This window comes from Camelus dromedarius, chromosome 10, assembly GCF_036321535.1.
Source record: "Camelus dromedarius isolate mCamDro1 chromosome 10, mCamDro1.pat, whole genome shotgun sequence".
In the NCBI taxonomy this organism is placed as follows: Eukaryota; Metazoa; Chordata; class Mammalia; order Artiodactyla; family Camelidae; genus Camelus; species Camelus dromedarius.
This window is the reverse complement of record NC_087445.1, coordinates 29,887,618-29,910,812: the sequence shown is the minus strand read 5'-3', so window position 1 is coordinate 29,910,812 and position 23,195 is coordinate 29,887,618. Positions and strand designations below refer to the sequence as shown.

General features: G+C 36.8%; 1 protein-coding gene across 4 annotated transcripts in view; it reads left to right on the top strand.

The window, feature by feature from the left end:
• Nucleotides 1-23,195, top strand: part of KDM4C (lysine demethylase 4C) — a 359,368-nt gene that overhangs the window by 223,975 nt on the left and 112,198 nt on the right. For all 4 annotated transcript variants that reach the window (XR_010382646.1, XM_064490230.1, XM_064490229.1 and 1 more), the window contains exons 13-15: nucleotides 4,969-5,150; nucleotides 6,755-6,968; nucleotides 8,868-8,944. Coding sequence is in view for 3 of the 4 variants with exons in the window: in XM_064490230.1 (XP_064346300.1) it covers nucleotides 4,969-5,150; nucleotides 6,755-6,968; nucleotides 8,868-8,944 (473 nt within the window). In the remaining variant the exon portion in view is untranslated. The remainder of the gene's footprint in view (nucleotides 1-4,968; nucleotides 5,151-6,754; nucleotides 6,969-8,867; nucleotides 8,945-23,195) is intronic.

The window sequence follows — 23,195 nt, the reverse complement described above, 5'->3', positions numbered from 1 at the left end:
CAGCCCCTAGAAAGAATGCACAGGGGCAAGGTATGGCGTCGGGGTATGTGTGTGCAGAACATTCATGCCCTCTTCATGTACATTACCCTCTGGACCTGGAAGCTCTCTGAACCCTGTTGTTTAGGGTTTTTATGGAGGCCCCATCATGTCCATGTGGTCAATTAAATCACTGTCTTTTGGCTATTAAACTCAATCTGCAACCTATCTCCCCCTCCCTCAGGCCAGAGATGGGGCTGAATTGCTAAGCCTGTAGTCCTGCGTTGGCCTTTCTGGTGACCAGCCCCCATCCTGAAGCTTTCTAGAAGCCCCCAGCCACCAGTCATCTCATTGCAGACAGAAGACACTTTTCAATTCTCAAATTCCAAGAGTCTTAGAAGCTCTGGTGTCAGGAACTAGGGGCTAAGACCAAATATTTTAACCAGTGATGTTCCTCTCACCCATATCACTCAGGAAATTCCTTATTTTAGAAGCTCTGTGCCAGAAACCAGGAGAAAGACCAAATATCTGTTTCTTTTTATATCACAATATCATAGTGAGTATTACTTGAATAGCAAGCAGGGACAATCATTTTGGAGAAAAATTTAAAACACATTGGAAGGATGGATAGGAGCTGTAAGCGTGCCACTTCTAAGGGGCTACTTACTGTGATCATATCTGCTTCTTACTGTAAAGACAGAAGTTGTGGTCAACCTCTCAGTACCAGCTGTCAGATACATAAATCAATCAAATATTGTGGTTTCACTTTTATTTCTTCTTGAGTACTGTTATTGGGTTCTGTGTGCATATCTATTTCCACTACCATTCTCCAAGAGCTTTTATTTCTGCCAGAAATATTCAGAGTCGGAGGCAAAGCTTGGTTTCCTAGGTGTAAGTCAGAAAGAATTACTACTACAGCAGGTTTAGGATATTACGTTTATGATCAAAGAGCTTAGTACATGGTCTATAGGCAGGCAAGTTCTTTTATAAAATAAAAGTTTCCTGCAAGGAGCTGCTTGCACTTCTGTGAACTGAGAAGAACTCGTACAAGTTTAAGGAACTGCTCTATGTTTGGGTACATGTTTTTCTTGACTGTGCTGCGTTTGCTACATTTGAAAGTAGCAGTAATAAATGCATAAACAGTTACATTTATTTTCATAAAAAATAACAATTTTCTCTAACCATGAAAATAAAGAAAAGAATATCATTGTTTTACATTTTTTGAAAAGTTCTTTAATATTGGGTTTAGTAAAAATTGGATTCTCATGTCTGCTTCTGCATTCAGTTGGATGGACCCTGTTCTGGTTGAAACATATTGAAGTATATGGTAGTTTTTTTTTTTGTTTTTTTTTAAAGGTAAGTTGCAACATGCAATCTGAAATCCCATCAGTGAACCTTTTGTCTTTTGTCTCTTTAAGCTAAAAATTCATTGGTCTGCCTTGCACTTTGAGTGGCTCTTTTATGCATGTATGATTTTGTAACAGCATGCATTGGTAAATAAAAAACTGAGTCATGTAGGTCTTTTTATATAATATAAAAAAATTACATTTATTGTCACCACCAATCCTATCAGAAATAGCTTTAAGTATTTGGAAGTTTTCAGGCTCACAAAAGTGAATATACGTTTTCCAAAGTTCTAATTTTGACTCAGAAGCTTGAATTTTACTGTTGTCAAAATATACTGTCAATCATTTTTTTTAGATTAAAATGACAGCTTTCTTTGTTCACTTTCATGAAAATTCCTGCCAGACACCCAAGTCTGAATAACGATAGTTGTCTGAATCATTCTTTCAACTAAAACTGTTCCATGGAAGAAGCTGCTCATTCAACATGTGATTCAATTAATTGCACATGTGCTTTTCCCAAGACAACTATTGAACCTCAATGTGTAGCAGAAGTACTTTATGCACACATTCCATTTTATCACAAATTTAATAAAACTGATACTTTTTTTTTCACTTTATTAGGACATTGTTAAGAGAATTCTCCCCCTGCCAATCAGGCTTTCAGGATGAGACTCAGAGCTTCTGATTATTGCTGTGCTGGTATTAAAAAAAAGTGATATTATTACAATAATAGAAATATTGGTGTTTGTTAAATGCTCACAGTGTCTGTGTCCTTGTATGTTGAATATCTAATTTGATATTTTAAAAATCTAAAAATCTGTAAAATAGTATGGTGCAATTTCATTGCCTGTCATGTTACCAAGTGTATCATATAGTGAGGTAATTATACACCAGCGAGATTACAGTGAACCTTTAGAGGTTCATTAGTCAGCTGTAGTTGAAGAAGAGGAAGAGGAGAGGAAATTCCTAGGTATAGTGATACCAGTGATCAAAACACTTAAAAGGTACAGTGGAAAAACATCTTTCGTCTTCTGTACATTGGAAGGTAGAAACCATTTTTTTAAAAAGTAAGTGAATGAAGGTACACTAAAAATTGTAAAAACAGGAAAGGTGGTTAGAGGCTGAAAGGGAGGATTTTCAATTAGGATTATATGATGATGAGAGTATTTAGATATCCTAAAAGTACTTTCCCCCCCAGGGCAGTTACATGAATATCATGAATCTGAAAAAGGCAGTAGCCAAGTTTAGTCTTGGATAATGGTTCAGAGGTAAGCAAGAGTTCTTGGAGGCAGGAGGGATAAATAATTTGATGAGGTAATCTCAGGAAGACAAAATCCTTACCTTCAAGAATGTGCCAATATTTTTTACTTTAAAACCTCAGTTAAAATCTGAATAATCATTATGTACTTATAATTAAATGCAGTCTCTTTTTCTCCTCTCATAAAATATTGCAACATAGAATTGATAACCAGATCATATGAACATAAGATGATAGGATGGATTTTACATAATCTATGCGTTATACATCACTTAAGAATTTACAGAGAATTTTAGCACTTTATAGAGTTTAAAAAGAAGTTTTACATTGACTATTTCACTTTAATATTAAAAAGAAAAAAAATCCCTGAAATTGGTGAGAAAGGAATTATAACCATGTGAAAATCTGTCTTACTGAAAGCCACACCCCTTCTGAATCGAAGACTTTGAATTCAGGGTTAGGTCTCTGGACTGACAGTTCCCTGTACTTGGTACTGTGCACCATCGCTGCCATGCTGCTTTTAATTTACACGATTCCATAGTTCTGGTGTTCCCCACATACTCTGGCCCAGAGAGCATCCAAACAGACGACAAATGCTGTTTGGGCCAGAGTATGACTTCATTTTAGGGGAAGGACAGCTGTAGAGCAGGGCCCTCTACCAGGTCAGTGTTGAGGAGATTTGAGGACAAGCTCAAGTTATATCAGGCTATCCTGGATCAAGTCTTGCCCTCACCCTCCTGCTCTCTAGCTCCCTTGCTAAGAGTTGTTCTTTCCCCTACTTCTTGTTCATTTTCACTAGGCTCTAAGAATTAAATAGTATTTCCTTCATCCCTAAGAATATTTTGAGAACTCATCACATTAACTTATTACCAACTAGAGGGATAAGAACATCATCCATCTTGTGTGTTTCAATCTTTTATAGTAAAGCAAATGATGTGATAAATTTATTACAAGCCAAAAAGTAGCAACATTTATTTGAACCCAAGGTTTTTTTTTTCTTCTTTTGTTTAGATCTCATTTTTAGTATATATGTTGGAGATATTAGCCTATGAATTAAGGACTTAATGATATTTCAAGTTCCTGGTTAACTTTACACTCCCATTTTTCAGTTGTCAAATTTTAGTCTTCACAGTAAATCTTATATTGTGTATAATAGGGAAATTGAGGTGGAAACTTAGTGTTTAATGCCAGATTACTTTATTTCAATTGTAGGCAAAGGTTCTTACCTTTTGTTTCAAACACTGCCTCATAATGAATACTAAGCATTTCCCTTGTTGATAATAATACCAATAATAATACCACCACCACCACCAGGATCATAACCATTTGCTTCAGTTGGCGTCTGATGTCTTTTCAGTTATTTCCAGCCTCATTTAGCCCTTCCTTTTTTCCACTCGAGCAAATCCACTTTGACTTTTCCTAAAACACATTAGTCAACAAGACAAGGGCTAGAGCACGTCAGTTCACAGGAATACCCCTTCTGGGACTTGCGGACATTGCTCTCCAGCATTTATTTGTGGCACTGAGGCTGCTGCTGGTAGGGAGTTTAGAGTGTATCACAGCTGCAGATGTTAAGTACCAGATGTAGCTGTGGCTGCTGCCGCCTGCTTTGATACACTGTCCTCTGCTATAGACAGGAGGGATTTTTTCTTTTAACTTGTATCTTTCTCTACTTTTTTTTTTTTTTTTTTGCCTTCTATAAAATTTTGTGAAATGATGTTTTTGTGGAGTAGATCTCTGCGCCTTTCATGTGGACAGATGCTTAAGAGATTTGACCCTCTTCGGGGGAATCATATTGAACAAGTAAGATTTGACATAAGGATTGTCTTTTATATCCATGTAATGGCGGTATATTGCTTGGCACATGAGAAGTGCTCTGTAAATGTTATTTGCCATGAATTTTGAACCCAAAAGTGGATTAAATGAAATCCAATTAATAAATTTTTGTTAAGTCATGTGCTGTGTTAGGTGAGGAAACTAAAAATATTGGTAAGGCAGGTAGTGGCTAGTGAACTCTGCCAGCTAGGAGATAATCTCACACATGTAAACTCTTCTACTCCATGTTAGGTAGGTGTCATGGTAGCACTAGAAACATGGAAGTCAAAGCCAGAATTAAAAGGAGGGAGCGATTTGGTCATTCCTGGTGGGGATGGGGAAGGTGTCGAAAGGAGGATGGTTGGTCTGGCCATCAGATCTGAGGTAGTCCTTGAAGACGAGGAGAATGAAGATCTTGTTCCGTTTCTCTCAGAATGTATTTGAAAGATAAACTAGGTTTCCTGTCCGACATTAATATCACAGACACCTGGAATGTGTGCTTCTTTTATAAGCAGGACTGTTGTTTTTCCCTAAGTCCTCTGCTCACTGTGTTTTCATACCTTTTCTCTTCAGAGTTGCTTGAGGTTCCATCGATTGAGGAGGAAGTGGAAGAAACCGAGTCTTGGGCAAAGCCTCTGGTCCACCTTTGGCAGACAAAGTCCCTGAACTTTGTGGCTGAGCAGGAGTATAACGCAGCCATGGGCAGGATGGAGCCGCACTGCGCCATCTGTGCTCTCCTCAGGCCCTACTACAAGGTAGGCCTGCCAGGGCCACCTCCACTATGGCGCTTTCTGGTGATTGAGACATGCAGGCGCACCATTGTAGGCTAGTGTGCACACGCAGAGGAAGACAGTAATACTTCTGTAGAAGTGGGCACCATGAAACAGCAAACAGAATTTCTGAGTGCCACTCTGACAGTGCTTTATCATTTTTGAATGTCTTGGTTTATTTCAGACAGAGGGCAATTCCAACCTTTCTTTCTACCCTTTTCACCAAGAAACACAGAACTTAAAGGTTAAGAATAGTAGACGCTTGCCAAGGGAGAACTTAGCCTAGTCTCTGCTTTATGTTTGAAAATATTGCTCTCAATAGAATAAATGTCAGCTCTGGGCCCACATTTAAAACATCTCTCTTCATCTTCCCATGTGGAACATACAAAAGATACAGCAGGACTCGATACAACCCGAATTGTCCAGTTCACCCTCATCAGCCGGCTATGCATAATATTATTTTCAAGTGTCATTTCATATATGTTATGCTGATAGCATCTTAGGTCACAGAGGGCCACATTCTCCAGCACTGACACAAAGAAAGTGATCTTTAGGAATCTGGTAAGGGTAGAACCACATGTTCATTTTAAGATGCAATGTATTATGAAGTGTATTGGTGTAAACAATGTGTTCTGGGTTATATTTTCACTAACAGAACCAGAAATGTTTCATTCAAGATCACATCGTTCTTAGATTTCCATGTACAGTAATTCTCTTCAGACATTTCAGAGCATGAAAATGTGTGACATGCCACATTCTCAGACCTTTGTTAATAGAGGAAGTAGTTTATTCACTTGTCTTTGAATGTGACAGTGGTGAGTTCAGCATTATTTTTGTTTCCCTTTTAGTCATTGAATTTCTGTGTTTCTTTGGAAGAACGTACCTTTTTCTTGATTCTTATTTCTTTATCATAATCTGCATATTTCCCCAATAATTTAAAGATTCCAACTAAAATGATAAGATTGGGGGAAATTTTTTAATATAAGGTCTCTGGGGATAAGAAGATAGCTCATTAATTAGTCTCAAAGAAACACTAAACACTTTTCTTATATTTTGGTGAGAGATGACAATTTTGTTTTACACATTATCTTTTCTTATTTAATGACATTTGTTAGATCTTTCTGTCTTGCTGTTTTAAAACTTTGTGGTGAGACAAAAGCCTTCAAAAACTTTCTAAATACTGTCGTACCAATTAGAACTGAGGTCTTTAAGATGCTCCTTCAGGGTGTAACCAGGTAAGATTCACTGTTACATGTTAACCTAGTGCTAATACAGAAGCAAAAAATGTTCATCAGAAGAATCGATGCTTTTTAGAAACTGTTTATGTAAGAACGTAATTTTAGTAGCTCATCACTATCTGTACCAGCAGATGCACAGAATATCTCTTGTTCCTACAGCTTAGCTTCCGGATGGGAGCCTGAGGAACAGCATTGGTAAAAAGCTAATAATTGGGTCAAGGAGAACAAGAGGAAGAACGGAAGCTGGAAGTTAGTGGACGAAACAGCTGTTAGTGGATCTAAGGACCAGAGCAAGTGATCTGAGCTTTTTTCTGTATTTTTTCACTAATGTGGAAATATTGTGTTTTTCAGCCAGATAGCAGCAATGAAGAAAATGATTCTAGATGGGAGACAAAATTAGACGAAGCAGTTACTTCAGGTGGAAAGACTAAGCCCCTCATTCCAGAGATGTGTTTTATTTATAGTGAAGAAAATATAGAATATTCTCCACCTAATGCCTTCCTGGAAGAGGATGGAACAAGTCTTCTGATTTCCTGTGCAAAGTGCTGCGTACGGGTTCATGCAAGTAAATGAGTCTGTCTTTCATTAATCGCTGGCTTTTCTGTGCTTCACGTAGTCTTTCTTTCCCACCCTTTTATAACTTGTCAAATCTATCACATGGAACTATTGGCATTATTAGATCATCCTTTCTCACATTTCTTTTAGTGAAAGTTTGAGTAGGTGTAATCATCCCTTTTTCTCCAGTTTTATGCAGTGGAGAGCTGGTCTGATTTGATTGATTTGTTTGTTTGGGGTTTGGCATGGGGTCATGGTGGGACTCCTTTCACACACTTGAATTTTACTTATTTTAAGATACAGTTTGTAAAAACTTAATTTTAATCTTTGATGTTGATTCATGATTATTTTCCTTTGTAACTTTTTAAAGATAAATGGATATTCTTTTGGTGATCTGGGAATTTAAATTTAGCTATTGAGTTAAATTTTTATTCTTTGTATAGGTAGGGAGATCTTCATTGCCTTTGAGGGGAAAACAGTCCTTACAGTTGTTTTGCCCCAAGAGAGATGGTCAGGCTCCACATCTGCCTCAATTTGGCATTTTTACATAACTGCATACATGCTGAATACATTATTTTAGATTGGTCTGCCATGTGAACCCTCTAAAATGTACAAAATGGATCTCTTATACATCACAGCTCTACTGTAAAGCATTTTAATATTCCAGATCTTACTAAGTCGTATGTTGTATTGACATGCATGGTGTGAGCCTATCAGTGTAATATGAATGGTTTATATTATAGGCATTGCCTTCTGTATTTACCCCACAGTAACACCCCTCTTATATTAAGGTTGAAATTGCCTTGCTATCTAGCTTTTTTTTTTTATTAATTAGATACTGTTACCTTCCCTAAGGGGTTTGAACATAATGTGCTTAAAATATAATTATATGAATAATCTTATTTATTTCTATCCATTTGTAACACACACACACGCATATATATACATACACACATTCACTCTATATTGTTATATGTATATAGAAGCAAACCACCATTTCACAAACAAATTAGAATTTAATTTTGATTCCAGAATGCACTAGCTATGCAACTTAGCTGTAATGTTTTATGAACATGTGCTTGAACTAAACATTTTATGGCCTTGGTTAACTATGATAGGCTTTTCTTTGGGTAATTACATTTCTGTTATTTTCCCTTCCCACGTCAAATGTTGGATCCTAAAAATTACTCATTTAAATTTTACTCATTTAAATCTTTCAAAATCCTCTTTTTTTTCAGGAAGCCAGTGTAACACATGTTTGTTGGTACCATATAATTGCTACATATATTTTACATCATCAGCTATCTCTTTACATAGTTATTTTGAGTCAGGCGTGTACTGAATAGACAAGTAGAATTGAAGACATCTCTTCATCACTAACCATGAATTGTGTGTCCTTTGTCTCTATCACTGAAATTAAAGCTAATTAAACACAATTTTTGAAATGCAGTTTTAAATTAATTTTTATGCACATAATTTTATGTACATTATCATTGTGTCAAAGTTTATTTATTGTGTTATTTTAAAACTTCCCCAAACTTTGCTTCATGAATTGCAATTTATTTTGAAGTGTATTTAACATGAGTAAATGACCGGGCCTGGCAGTTTAGAAGTTTTATTTTGTCCATTCGAGTATTATCATCAGTATTCTCTGTGATAACTATTGTGAGCACTAATAACTGTCAGAATGCACACTCTCATGTTTCCTGGCACTGATACCGTACTAGCTATGAGGCATGAGAGCCAGAAGTACCTTTGAGACAGCCGTGCTTATGTTTTGTTCTAAGCAGTGAGAATCAAAAATAGTATGGTAGGCCATTGTTCTGATTTTATTTATTAAGTGCTAGAATGTGTAATATTGTCAAAATGTAAAAGACTTAATTAATAGAGCCATACTATTATTTTATAGGTTGTTATGGTATCCCTTCTCATGAGATCTGTGATGGATGGCTTTGTGCCCGGTGTAAAAGAAATGCATGGACAGCAGTAAGTGGCTTATTTTAGTACCTTTTAAATCCTCTTCTCACTCCATCCACTGTGGAGCTATTTAAATCTAGTGGTAAGACAAGACTGTACACATGCTTTTGTGTGCAGTTCCATACTTACCTGTATTTCTAATCTTCTTTTTCCAAATCATCCTATTAGTAGCTGGATATTAATTGTGGAAATGTTAAATAAATTGCTAGGCATCACTCCTCTATTCAGAAACCTACAGAGACTACTAGTTGATTAGAGTATGTCCAAAATATTGCTTCATTTTTTGCCCAGCTCTTTTGAATTCTTGAAAATAAGTATTCTAAATAACAGTGAAGGTGGGAATCTTCATGCTAATTCACAACTTTCCAACTTGCATGAGGTGTTTCCCCACTCATTCATTCATACATTCATACTTCAACAAATTTTAGATTGTTTGCTCTGTTCCAGACATTGCTGTGAACATGAGACAGAACCTTCAACAACAGATGATTCCCTACTCAGAGGACACAGATTTCTCTTCACTTCAATTATTTTTCCTGAAGACCCTGTTGAAACTTTAGCTTACTTGCAAATAATTGCATTTCATTCCACTAATCCACTATGTCGCCCATTTTGCCATTTGATTATGTGCTGCCTTAATTTTTCTTAAAAATTCTCTTTCAAGATGTATAAGAACATTGTTGAAAGTGAGAACCTGTCAGATCTCAAGACTGCAGAGCTCAGAGCAGATGCTCAGCTTGGTTTCAATTGCAATAGTAGCATTTTCTTTATTCCTTAATGATCTCTAATGACAATGAATTAAATTTACTTGCAACCAAAGTTAAAAACCTGAAGGACAATATAAAGACAATGCCTTGCATGATGAAAATTTATGTCATGATAATGTATGTTTAGCTCTGTGTTTAAATAGACATACGGTGACTATAAATTAAAGGTGTCTGTGAGAATGTGTTTCTGTATGATTTTAGTGTTGGCATTCACTTTGGGTAGTAAGGGGAAAATGGGCAAAATATGGACACTATCATCCAAATAATCTGATCTATTTGAAGTTAGAGGTAATTTCTCCAACTTAAGAATTCTTTTCATTAGTGGGCCCAGAAAACATTCTGGTATTTCCTTTGGTGTGATCATGATGCTAACATAATCTGTGTAAAAGTACAGCATCTTTAAAACAACCAGGAAGTCCTGCTATAATGAATATATTCAGCTCTTGTTTACCATGCTGGTTCTATCCCTGTTATATGATCCAAAGTAAAGCCTTGGAGAGTCAGTTTTACCAGTGATGTTCTCTTATTCACTCTGAAGTATAGATGTAGAAATTAGAGATATTCTAACACAGTTCACCAAGGCATGAACAGTTCTCTGTTCTGTCCACAGTTACTGCTTGGCTCCTGTGCTCACACACCGAGCAGTCCTGTTATCCAAGGTACCACTGTCCTTTGCATGACAGAGCCAGGGCCAGGCCTAGGCCAGCCACCCTGATTCTAAGGCTGCTGCTGACCAGTTATGTCGTTTTCCTATAGCATGTCCTAAGAAGGAAATACTTAGATTAATCACTCTCTGCAATTGATTTAAAGCGTCTTTCTATTAATCTTAACCCCCCTGCACACTTGGAAAACACAGTGTGCTTTTTGTATTTTAGTATTGATACCTTGTAAATCTCTTTTAATTTGCAATTAAAGTGGGAGCTCTTGAATACAACTTTACATTGATTTTTTTAGACCTACATAATTTCTTAGTTTTAATTGGAAATGACCTGAATTCAGTCAGCCAATTGTTTTTTTCAATTTATCCATTTTGAATGAACTTTGTCTATAAATCTTTGTTTCTAAATTTTTCTCCTGAGAAATAATTGAATTGCAGTTTAAGCATTGCAGAGAAGTAACTGATGATATTGATATTCTGGCTTTAACACCCTTATTTAGTGTGGCAGTGAGTGTTGCAGTATTAATTTTTGCTAAGCACTTAAGTATGATTCTTTGGATTTTGTGGCTGGAATGACTGCATTTTGAAAGTACACTTAGACTTGCCTTCTTAGGAATCAATCTCACATTGTCAGTTTTAGGTTCCAGAGGATCCCTAGACCTTTTAAATGGAAACTCTAATAAAGCTAATGGAAATCTAACAATGCAGCTGGGGTTAGTTGATATTTCATTGCTGGCTTGTATTTCACTAACTCTAATTACTAATTACTTCTTTGGGTTTTCTTTTTAAACGTAGCTTGTGAAGGTGAGACTTACTCATCATGAATACAAAACATGCCAATAGCATATTTTGGTTGGGATATAAGTTTATACAACAAATGTGATTGCTTCAGTTATTTCTGTTTCCTTTTATGATTAGTGCTTTGAAAATCTTGAGGGTATGAAGAGGGTAGCCTGAAACACCTTGTATTCATTTTCATGAGGTATGTGTGAGAATTGTATGTGGTAGTTCTATTTTTTAAAGATTCTTCTTAAAAGAGTGTCTGTTGATAGGTGAATGGATAAAGAAAAGGTGGTGTGTGTTTATGTTGTATGTACGGTATGTGGTGTGTGTGTATAGTGTGTGTATACACATAAAATAAATATTATTCAGCCATTAAAAAAAGAAGGAAGTCTTGCCATTTGCAGTAACATGCATTAACCTGGAGACCATTATGCTATATGAGATAAGTCAGACAGAGAAAGACAAATACTGTATGCTCTCATGTATATATGGAATCTAAAAAAATTACTGAACTTACAGATACAAAACATACATTGGTGATTGCCAGGGGCGGGTGGTAGGGGGAGTAGGGGAAATGGGTGAAGGTGGTCAGTGGGTACAAACTTTAGTTATAAGATAAATACATTCTGGGGATCTAATATACTGCATGGTGACTATAGTTGACAGTACTTTATTAGATACTTGACAGTTAACAAGAGAGTAGATATTCAGTGCTCTTACCACACACACAAAAAGGTAACTATGTGAGGCGATGGATACATTAACTAACCTTATTGTGGTAATTATTTCTCAGTATATGGCTATATCAAATCATCACATTGTACAACTTAAGCTTACACAATATGTCAATTATATTTCAATAAAACTGGCAAAAAAAGAGGGAAAATGTAATAGTAACTGTATCATAGAGATAAGCATCAATAATTTAAATTTTGAAAGCAAAGGCATCTTAGAGATTATTCATCTAATCCCAGACAGTAAATAAATCGATAAATTCATACATTAGCAGGTTTCGTCAACTTCAACTTGGGCCTGGCAGCTTAGGATGTATGCCAGGCTGGAATCAGTGCTCATAGACCAGCTGTCTTTTACTGACCAATTCTAAAGAGCAGGAATCACTCTGGACCAAACTGTCCTGCTAGTTTTTAAGTAATTGGAGGTGATAACTTAGTCTCCTTTCTCTCTATAACACCCCTGACACCTGGTATAGTGATGGGTCATTCCTGAACTAGTAAAGCCTTTATCTGTGACCATTATATCAGTTAAAATAAGAAGCAAAAAGCTGTATTGCAGCTTTAACTGCATGTGTTAGAGGAAGAGATTTGTTACACATTTCGAATTATACTCTAACTTGGATTCTAGAGTCCTGGCTCTGTGCTCAAATTCAAATGAAGTGAAATGAAACAGTTAAAGAATTCCCCAAATACCCGTCTGTCCTGAGATTCAGGTTATATATCTCATAGTTCTTATTAAGTACCATTGCTTTGTGCCTGTTTGTCCTATTTCAGTACTGCTCAGATGAATAGATCAGTATGAAAGCTATGTTTGAGTTCATGGTTTATAACCCAGCTTTATTAGATTATTTTATTTTCAGCTCTGTTTGCTTCCAGCCCTTTTCTGACTGTGTAATTCATTTTGGAGCAATTTCTACTCCTTCATTATAGTAGCACTTTACAGTGCATTCTCAACATCACCAAGTTCTGTTTTTAGGTGTTGAATGTCATTACTCTGATTCTAGGATGTGTTTCTTGTTATTTTGAGCCTTAATTTGAATCTAATCACTGTTGACCTAAATTGCTAGTGTTTGTATCTAGTCTGTTTATTGATTTCCATTTTATAATGACTGCAAGTTACTGCTAAGTAAAAATATAATGCTAATATTCTCACTGTAAAAATACATAATTTGTATGGCTTTCTTTCAGAATTCTCACCTGACATTTTCTTTTTTATCCCTACATTGAAAAACTGTTTTTGAGTCTGGGTATTTCTGTGAAATAATACCTGAACACTACTTTAGGACTATACTTCTAATTTTGGAGGAGGATGTTAAATGTCTGGAATGAGCTGGGACCCTAAATACTTACTTGTATTCTAAAAAATAATAGCCCATGGGCTTACTACTATGTAGAGTATTAAGAGGTAGTATGCTACTAAGTCATAGGAAGATTTTCTTTAATATCGTCTAAAAATTTATAATACGGAATTCTAAAGAAAAAGAAGCAGGTTAAGAGGTTAAAGAGGAATATGGATGAAATTTTCTCTTTTTAAAATTTAGGGATAATGTAGCTCTTTGGGGATTGTTTCTTTCCAGGAAATTTGGATGTTTCTTCAGAGGCCTTTCAGGGGGTGGGGACTGTGAGGTTTTGTTTTAGTGCCACAAATGGGAGTGAAAACTGCATGGGAAGATTGGTAATTTAACATAATGGAAAGTCACATCTTACTCAGATTTATGACTTTGACAGACCACGAGTTGCCAGTCTTCTGTCCAAAGTAGCATTAAGCCTGTGCTGCAGTTTTTCATTGTCAGTGTGAAAAATTCCAAAGAAAGTATCGTTTGTGCTATGTCTTACTAGGGAGATTTTTTATTACCTTAAATAATTCTTGGGCAGGAAGGCATTAGCTCACATACCTATAATCTAAACAAAATCTTAATTAAAGGAAGATTTAAAAGCAATGTAATGAGAAAATCTGACTAGAGATATATATCTAGGGCCTCTTCTGACCCTAAAATCCCTTGATTCTGAGTTGTTTTGTGTTTCCATTTTGCCTTAATTAGTTTTCCTTAAGAATTGGGCACCTTCAGGAAAACTAAATTTATTTATGCACTTCTTAACTTAGTCAGAGGTGATAAGTAACAGAAGAGTGTAGGATTTGAGGTGACATTGGTAACGATTGGCTGGATCAGTGTAGTTTTTATGTGTGAAGGGAAACTTTTATTGGTTTTTAAAAAGTGACTTCAGAGCCCTACTATAACTTTACGTGCCTGATGTTCAGGAATGCACAGTAATACACACACACACACGTCCCTCTGGATTTCTTTTTATTTCAATATATCTTTTACTTCATGTAGGAGAATTTGTTTAAATATTTTCATTTGAAAGTAATACAGTAAAAACACAACTGTATATTATATTCTTGGATGAATATTGCCATGCTATGAGCATGTAGATTTGGAAATGGAAAATTTAAACATTTAAAGATTAGAATTTTCATTCTGTATAATGAAGTGCATAAACTAGGTGACTGCACACATTTATTATCTATTGAAGAGCATTTATTGTACTCTGTAGAATAATAGAGTTGTATTATATCTGCATAACAAAGATAGCATTCTGGTTTTTTTCCCCCAAAATGGTTTTAAGAAATCGAAACCAAAACATGAAATAGGTTTTTACCTTGGCCACGTATTTATTCACTGTACCCTTTATTTTGCTTATTTGTTTGTTTTTTAAAAACAGACTAACAGATATGAGCAAGCTTTTCCTTGATGATCATTTGATAGTAGCATTTTCTTTCCTCTTACAAAGAGCGGAATATGCAGTTGCAGTGATTAAAAACCAACATTTTGATATCTTTTTATTTATTTTTTATTGCTTGATTGTAAATAAGTGGTATGTATAGATTGAGTAATGGTTGCAATTCATGCTCTCCAAGGCTGCACATAGCTATTTTTTGGCTTTTGATAGAAAGTAAGGTCTTCTTTGTGCGTAAATCATAGTCACAAAGTTAAAATCTAGAAATACCTGAGGAAGTGGTCTTTTTTTTTTTTCTTTTCCAGTTTTATTATGCAGAATTATTACAGTTTGATTGCACATACACATTATATTGCATGTAAAGACATATAAACAGTATACTGCACATTTTCTTAGTTTTCATGTATGTACTAATTTATTGTTTCTAAGAACAGATTAAATCTTTAGCTTTTTAAACTTACATAGTTATCAAAGGAGGAAGTGGTCTTTAAACCCACAGTGTTGCTAAAGCTTTTGAGCTAGAGAATCTGTGTCATTTGTTGGAACATATGTATCTAAACTCTTAATCTTTGGAATGTACCTTCATCTTAACTCTCAACTCTTAAGGCTCAGGTTAAAATGGTCAACTTCTTGAAAAGTTGGTAACTCATGACATCTTTGGCACCCACAAAGCCTCAACCCCTGTAACGCTATTTACTTGGCCTAATGATGGAGAAAACTGGTCTGTTAGGTAGAATGTGGCTTCTACATTGCATTGAGGCTGGTCCTGTAGATAGGGGCACATCTGATATGAAGTGACCCTAACCACACCGTGTTAAATCTGAAGGTGGTGCTTTATCCTCTGTCTCTTTCTGACATGGAAATTCTCTTAGGGTAGAGTATTAAAGAACATTTGTGTGGTTGAGGATTATGTTACCCTTATCCCTTAATACAACCTTCACATATTCTCTCCTCAAATAAAAATAGTGGTACTGCTAAGAGATGTTAGAATTGCCAATCATTTGCCTCTTGGAAGACTTGTTTTTAAAAAATTAGTTGTCATCTTTAAACTTTTGACCTACAAATTCAGAATAACTATTGATTTAAAAATAAAATAAAATAAGCAAGGGTAGAATTTTCCTAGCTTCCATAAAATTGAATACTGACAAAGACTAAAGAGTTCTTCATCTATCTCAGAAATCTAATTTTACAGATACTGAGCCAGGGGTTTGAGAGAGTAAGTCCTTTGCTCAGAATCACCCCTCTGTATGGGAGGAGAGCCCAGATTCATAGCAGTATTGAGGCCTCTAGATTCCCAGACCCAGACTCTTTTTTACCCCTCCTCAGTTGCTTGTTTTTAGAGTAGAAAGAAGGCTGAACAACTGGCCCAATTCTGAACAAGGTAGTTGAATGATTTTTGTTTGTTTATATTGAAAATTAAGCCAGCACTCATAGTGTAATTGGTTATCTACTTAATATGAAATAATTAGCATTACTGGTTGGTTGAGTATAGCAGTTTCCTTACTTTTTCATACTGATTCTAGTTTCTGCCTGGGGGACCTTTCCCAACAGTGGATAATCTCCTGAATCTAGTTTCCTAACTGACAACCTCATTGACATTTTTTTCTAACGAAGAGCTCTGAAGTGGCTTTGTAGGTCAGAGCCATCGATTTTTAGATCAGATTGGCTTAAGGCCTTGAGAGGGCGTGGTGGCAGTCCTGCTCCCTGTGATGTGTGTTTTATGTTGCTTTTTTTTGTTTGCTTGTTTTTAAATTCCATGAGATACTGTCAGGAGCAGGTAGTGAGAGGCTGTTAGCCTGAGAGGCCGACTTTGATCCTCGTACACGGTAAAACTAGTGGAAAAAGAAAGGCTATATTCTTGTTTAAGGCCATGGCTGTTTGTAGTGGTTGCTTATGCCATTGCTCTTCTCCACTGAGAAGCCACTGGGTGGACCACACTCTCCCATTTGAGGTAACACATTTGGGTTCAGAATTCCCTTTTGCCTCCCAAGGAGGCAGATCATTCTGAACAGCTGTAGACTTAAACCTTGGCTTAAGAAGGCCAGGGTGGTTGGTAATCATTACTTTACTTTAACCAAACAGAACAGTGCATTTGAGGATATCATTTATCCTGACAGCATAGCTATGATGTGGAGTCCTTTTTGTTAAGGAACTGCTTACAGGCTAAAAAAGTCACAAATCTTATATATATTTTTTTCTCCTGTTCATTCTCCTTTTGCTCAGTAAACACCCTCCCACTCCACCCCACTTTGGTAATGGAGAGAAAGAAAGAGAAGTCTACATAGCTTATTATAAGTGGAACTATATTCATGAATAGCTTCTTGATTGAGAACAAATGCCTCATTAATCTTAAGTGCTTCAACCAGAGAGCAGAAGTAAAGTCAGGAAGAATAATGACTGACATTATGGGGAGCAGGGCATACTGTACGACATACCAGTATGTGCATGCCTGGAGGTCACTGGGCTGCAAGGCACATCTCCTCAGCAATGAGGAAAGAGATCCCTAGGAAGCATGGAGGGGGAAAAAAGTGCAATTCAGGCATTTCTCATGAATGGCAAAAACTAGTCCAGTGGCAGGATGAAGAAATCATGTACTTTGCTTTTTGTTATTGAAGGTCATGCTGGGAAGAAAGAATAAACCAGCTGGGTTTCTATTTGAAAGCCAAATGTTGTACGGTTTTAACAAATTAAGATGTATGTTCAATTTGAAGTACTTTGCTCAGGATCCTGGAAATACTATTAGGTAAATTCTGTTGAGTTCCATGTAGATTACCTCTGACCAATCTTAAATTATAGGGGTGCTTCTCCTTGCTGTCGAGCATGTGCCTGGCTTGCTATCACATATGTGCTCTGCAAACCTCAAATTAATTTTCATGTTGCTGTAAGCGGTGTCATTAGAAAGATGAATTGGGGGGAGGTGTAATTTGAAACAAACATAGAGTATGATTTCCTGTTCTGTTATCTTCCTTTCATACAAATGGTTGTATGATGGTATTTAAATAGTTAAAATACAGTGAGAATCCTCCCCATCTCGCCCCATTTTTACATCCTAATCTCTGAAACCTGAATATGAGGTTGCGTGGAAAAGGGAATTATGGGAGCAGGTGGCATTGAGGTTGCTAATCAGCTGACTTTACAATAGAGACATTATTCTGGTGACCTGGGTGCATCCAGTGCAATCAGAAGGGTCTTAAAAGGAGGTCAGAGTGATGTGATATGAGATGTCCTTGGCCTGCTGTTGCTGGCTTTGCAGGTGGAGGAGGAGAGCCAAGAACCAAGACATGTGGGCTCCCCTAAAAGCTGGAGAGGGCAAAGAAATGGATTCTCCCCGACAGCCTCCGGAAAGGAATGACCCTGCTGACACCTTGATTTTAGCTCAGTAAGACTGTGCCACCCTTCTGATTTATAGAACCGTGTAGATTTGTGTTTTAAGCCATTACATTTGAGGTAATTTGTTTTTGCAGTAATAGAGAACTAAAGGGTACACAATAGAAAGACAGCCGTTTTAAAGAGTAATTAGTTTTCACTCTTATTCGTTTGGCATTCCATTAGGTATGTTGTATTTTCAGTGTCACCTTTCAGTTTCAGGCATCTTTCTGTAGCTACCTTCTGTCTCTCTAGCCCACACCCTCTAGTTCCGGGACTCCAGCAATCCTTTCACCTCACTGTGACATTTGGTAATGCTCCCAACTTTTCATAGTCTCTCCCTCCCCTCTGTCCTTACCTCTGTTTAAGCTACTATATTTCCCTGCACACACTCTCAGCTCCCTTGCCACTTTCTGACTTTGTTATTCTTCCTTGCTATAACTCAACCTTGGCAAATCCAACTATCTATCTACTCTGTACCTGCACTCCTGTAGCTGAATGTGGCTGTGGAGAAACACTAGTATGCAGATTTCTCTTGCTTTCAGTTTATAACCGTAGGTAGGTCCTCAATGGTGTGGGCAATTCACTTAGTTCTCATGATCCGTTCACTCTACCACTTTCCTGGTTGACTGTTTCATATCTTCTTTCTCCTAAAGCCTCCCCAGTCTTCTCCCCCATCTCCTCCCCCATCCTCATCCTCACCTCATGAAGTCTCTTCACATCCACAGAGAAATGGGAAGACACCAGTAGAGATCTTAAGGTTTCCACCTGCTTCACATCTGTAATATCTCTGCTGTGACCTAAGGCCACCCCGTGTCTTCCACACAGGAGCATAGTTCCAGTAATTCATCCCTTTCTCATCCACATCCTTTCTCCAGATGCTTCTCATTATCATCCACACCAGCTGTTATTTCTTCCATCTTTAAGTAAACCAAAACCCTCTCTTGATCTTTCTTCCCTCTAGCTCCCACCCGGTTTCTCTATGCCACTATATATAGTAAAACCCCTTAAAAGAGGTGTCTTTATTCATTTTCTCCAGTTCTTCTCCCCCACTTCTCTCTTAAATTTATTCCTGTCATAGGCTTTGCCCCATGTTTCCTTAGAAACTCCTGTTGATCACTGCCTCCTGGTTGAAATTGTCTTCACTTGGCTTCCTCCTATTTACTGGCCACTTCCTCTCACTCCCCAGAGTTCAGAATGTGAGCCTCTTTTCTGCGCTAACCCGTTTGGTAATCTCATCCCATCTCATAGCTTTGATGATTGTAAACAGCATGTAGTCTTTGATGGCTCGTGCGTTTCTGTGTCTGGCTCAGCCTCTGCCCTGAGGTGCAGACCCGTATGGCCAACTTTATGACAGCATCTCCTCTCGCATGTCCAATAGACAGCTCAAATTCACCCTGTCCCATGCTGAATTCCATCCAGATCTTCTGCAGGCTTCCTATTTCCAGGCCTTACAGCTGCAGAGGCCAAAACTTTAGAGTTAGAATTGATGCTTTCTTCTTATGGTCCACATCTGCCTGACAGTAAATCCTGTCTTGTCTACTTTAAAAATGAATGCAGAATCTTGGCAACTTCTGAGTCACGTCTGCTGATATAACCTAGACTAATCTACTCATCACCTCTTCCTGGATTATGGCTAACTCCTCTTCTCACTTCTGCCCTTGAACTTCTGTTGTCTGCTGTCAGCACAGCAGTTGGGATGATCTGATGAAAATTTAAGTCAGGTTATGTCCTTGGTGTGCTCAAACCTTACAGTGGCTTCAAACCATCGCCTTTCTTCGTGGCTTATTCTTCCTTACCAGGTATTCTTCCTCTTACTTTCTGACCTTTCCTATTGGAAGAGGCCAGGATCTGCTGGCATCACCTTTCCCTCGGTAACTCCGTAGCCTGCTCCCCTGGTGCTTAACATCCTCTCCCATCTGAATAATCCTGATTTAGTTTGTTTGTTCTCCCAGCCAGGATGCATCTTAGTTATTTATTGCTGTTGCCCAGTGTCTAGGATACAACATGGTGATGAACCAATATTTGTTGAATGAATATATGTTTTCATTTATAATGCAAATCAGATGTGAGTATCTAATTTAAGGAACTCACTTGCTAGTATAAAATTCACTGGTACTTGTGGAATTTCTACATAGAAGATTACTGCAGGAAACTTTTCATTCAATTTTCTAACGACTCAGAATTCATGCCAGCCCTGTCCTTAAGTGAGATGCCATCCTCTCTCCAAACCTGATAAATGAGCCCCATCTCCAGAAATGGTTCTTCCACATTTTGTTGATCAGCACTTTGCAAGCTAGTTTTCTGTTAATGTGATTAATTACTCTTTGTTTTCCCAGCTCAGACAGCCCTATTTTATGGTTTTGCATTTCTGTTATGAGCATGTCAGATAAATAAAGGTGTAGGGAGGTACTTCAGTTTTGTAATTTTTCTCTAGCACTGAAAATAGGCTTTAGTGCCACTTATGGATATGTCAGCTAAAATGAGAGCTTCTTACGAGGCAGCCCGAGAATACTGGTATTGGCATTTCTTTAACTGATGTTTTATAAAAGAGCCATTGGAACACGGTTTCCCTCTACGACAAATAATGAACGACTGTGATAGCCGAGGTCCAACAACGTCCTTCTCACCGTTGTTGTTAATGTTTTTGTCAGCACTTTGATTATAAACACTCTTGTTCATGGTTTAATAACTGAGCTGTAAAAAGTCATTTCTGTTTTAAATTAGTATACTAGCTGTTCAGCTCAGTGGTGATTTTTTTATGAATCAAATTTTAAAAGTATTTGGTACTGCTAAAAGGGGATGTTGTGAATGGTATTAGGTGAGGGAAAAGAACCTAAGTGGGAAAAGTACAATGTTCAGAATATGATTTGAATTTATACTTTTCATCCAGCTCTTGGCTGCCCTGGGGATGGGGTACACAACAGAATGGCTCTTTGATGCTGTACTTGGGAGACAGGAATAACAGCTACTTACAGAGGAATCATTTTGTAACAGGCATTTCAGTATTTCTTTGTTTATTTGTTTTAGGAGACATAAGTTGGCTAGAACTGTATCTAGATCTTTATAATAGTGAGTAATTTTACACTGAGTCTTATTGTTCCTAGACAAGGCATGCTCACTAAACATAAGGTAAAACAAGGCTGGCAATGAACAGTCACTGTGGAATTTTATTTATTTATTTTGTTCTTCAAGGCTGAACAATTTTGGTATTGCCTCAGGTTAGTTGGGAAGAAATTTTGGTACACTGAAAGACTGGTAGAAATCCTAGATGTCCATTTAAAATTTTCATTTAAGTACAAAAAATTAGGGGCAAATAGGATAAGCTGCCACAGTTACATTTATTTTAAAATTACACATATTTGATGGAAAAAGGTTTAATTTCTTTGTATGTCTGTAAAGTTTTCTTTTTTCTTTCTTTCTTTCTTTTTTTAAATATTGTTAGGAAAGTCTCCCATTTCTAACACTCTCAAATTCTCAAATCTCATTTTTTATAGGAAATGTCTCATACTGTTTTGTCAGTCAACTTTTCAGATCTTTTCAATGCACAAACTAATGTTATATTGTTATTCTTGTCTCTGTGAGATTACTTTTTTTTGTTTGTTTTCTTTTTCTTTTCAAAGGATATTTTCCCTGGAAATAGAATTCCAGGTTGTCAGCTTCTTTATTTCAGTATTTTATGGATATTGTTTCATTGCCATTTGCCTCCAATGTTTTTGGTTGGATTTTAAGTGGAATTTGTTTAGTTGTTTACCAGATTTGTTGTTTCCTCTACTTTTATGATATGTTCTTTGTATTTGGTTTTAGAATTTTCACTGTTAAGTAGTTAGGTATGTTTCCTTGGTATTCATCTCCTTAGAGTTTGCTGGACATCTTTGATGTGTGAGTTGACGTCTTTTATCAGTTTCAGAAAGTTCTCAGTCACTATCTCTTCAAATATTTCTTTTCATCCATTCTCTCTTTCCTCTTTTTCTTGTACTCCAATTATAAATAAATTGAATAGGTTGTTATTTTCCTTTAGATCTCTATTCATTCTTATAACTGCTTTTTTCCTCATATTTCCTATTCATGTCTTTAAATTCATTGAACTTTTACTCTGCCAATTCCAGTCTGCTTTGAAATCTGTCTAGTGAATTCAGCATTTCTGATGTCATGTTTTTTTCATTTCTACCATTTCAATTTGTTTTTAAAATAATTCCATGACTTTGCTAAAATTTTTCTATCTCTGCCCACATGTTGTCTATCTTTTTCATTAGATCCTTAGCAATTTGAACATAGTTATTTAAAACTGTCTGATAATTCTAATATCCTGTCTATCTTTGTGTCTGATTTTATTGTTTATTTCCTTTCTTGGTCATAAGTTATATTTTTTGCTTTTTAATGTACCTTGTACCTTTTTTCATTGTGTGGCAGACATCTTGTCTGTAGCAAATGAAGATAATATTATTTCCAGAAAGGGTGTGCCACTTCATCTGACAGGTTTCTAGAGCAGGAGTGAGGTCAGCCTGATTCGTGCCTGACCTGGGTCTGAGCTTTGTTGCAGCTTTCGTTTGACTCAGTCCACTCTGATATCAGATGTTTTGAGGGTGGGATTAGGACTTTATGTTCCACAGTGTCTGTTTTCTGAGAATTACGGAGATTCTAGTATTTGTCTGATTTTCACAGCTGGGTTGGCAGCTTTTAGAACTATGAAAGCTTTGCTTTAGAGCCTACTAGTTGCCTGGATTTTGGGTCCTGGAGAGTTTTCTTTTCTCTCTAGTTCTTCTTGCTTTTTGTACCTCAGGAGAACTATTAATGACTGATCCTGTTTTATTCTGTATTAAACCACTATACCCAGATCATCCACTGACAATGTTACGTTTAAGTCGTATAGAACCACAATTAACTTTTCACATATTAAACCACTGTCCTTCTTATATTGATTGTGTTTTTACAAAATGCTTTACATTTATGGTTTCATTCAGGAAGTGGTACTTTTCCCTCTTTTACGTGGGATATCTGAGGCACAGCGGGTAGATAAGTAACCGGCCCAAGGTCAGACCAGTAGTAAATAGCGGAGTCGTGGTTTGAACCTTGGCCGTCTGCACTTTGTTAAACACCAGGATATGGCTGGCTCTCTAGTTTTACTGTTCTTTCTCTCAGTTAAATCATATTCATTTAGCCTGAGATTTGATTATACAGAGTAACTAAAATGTTATTTTTACCTGAAATTG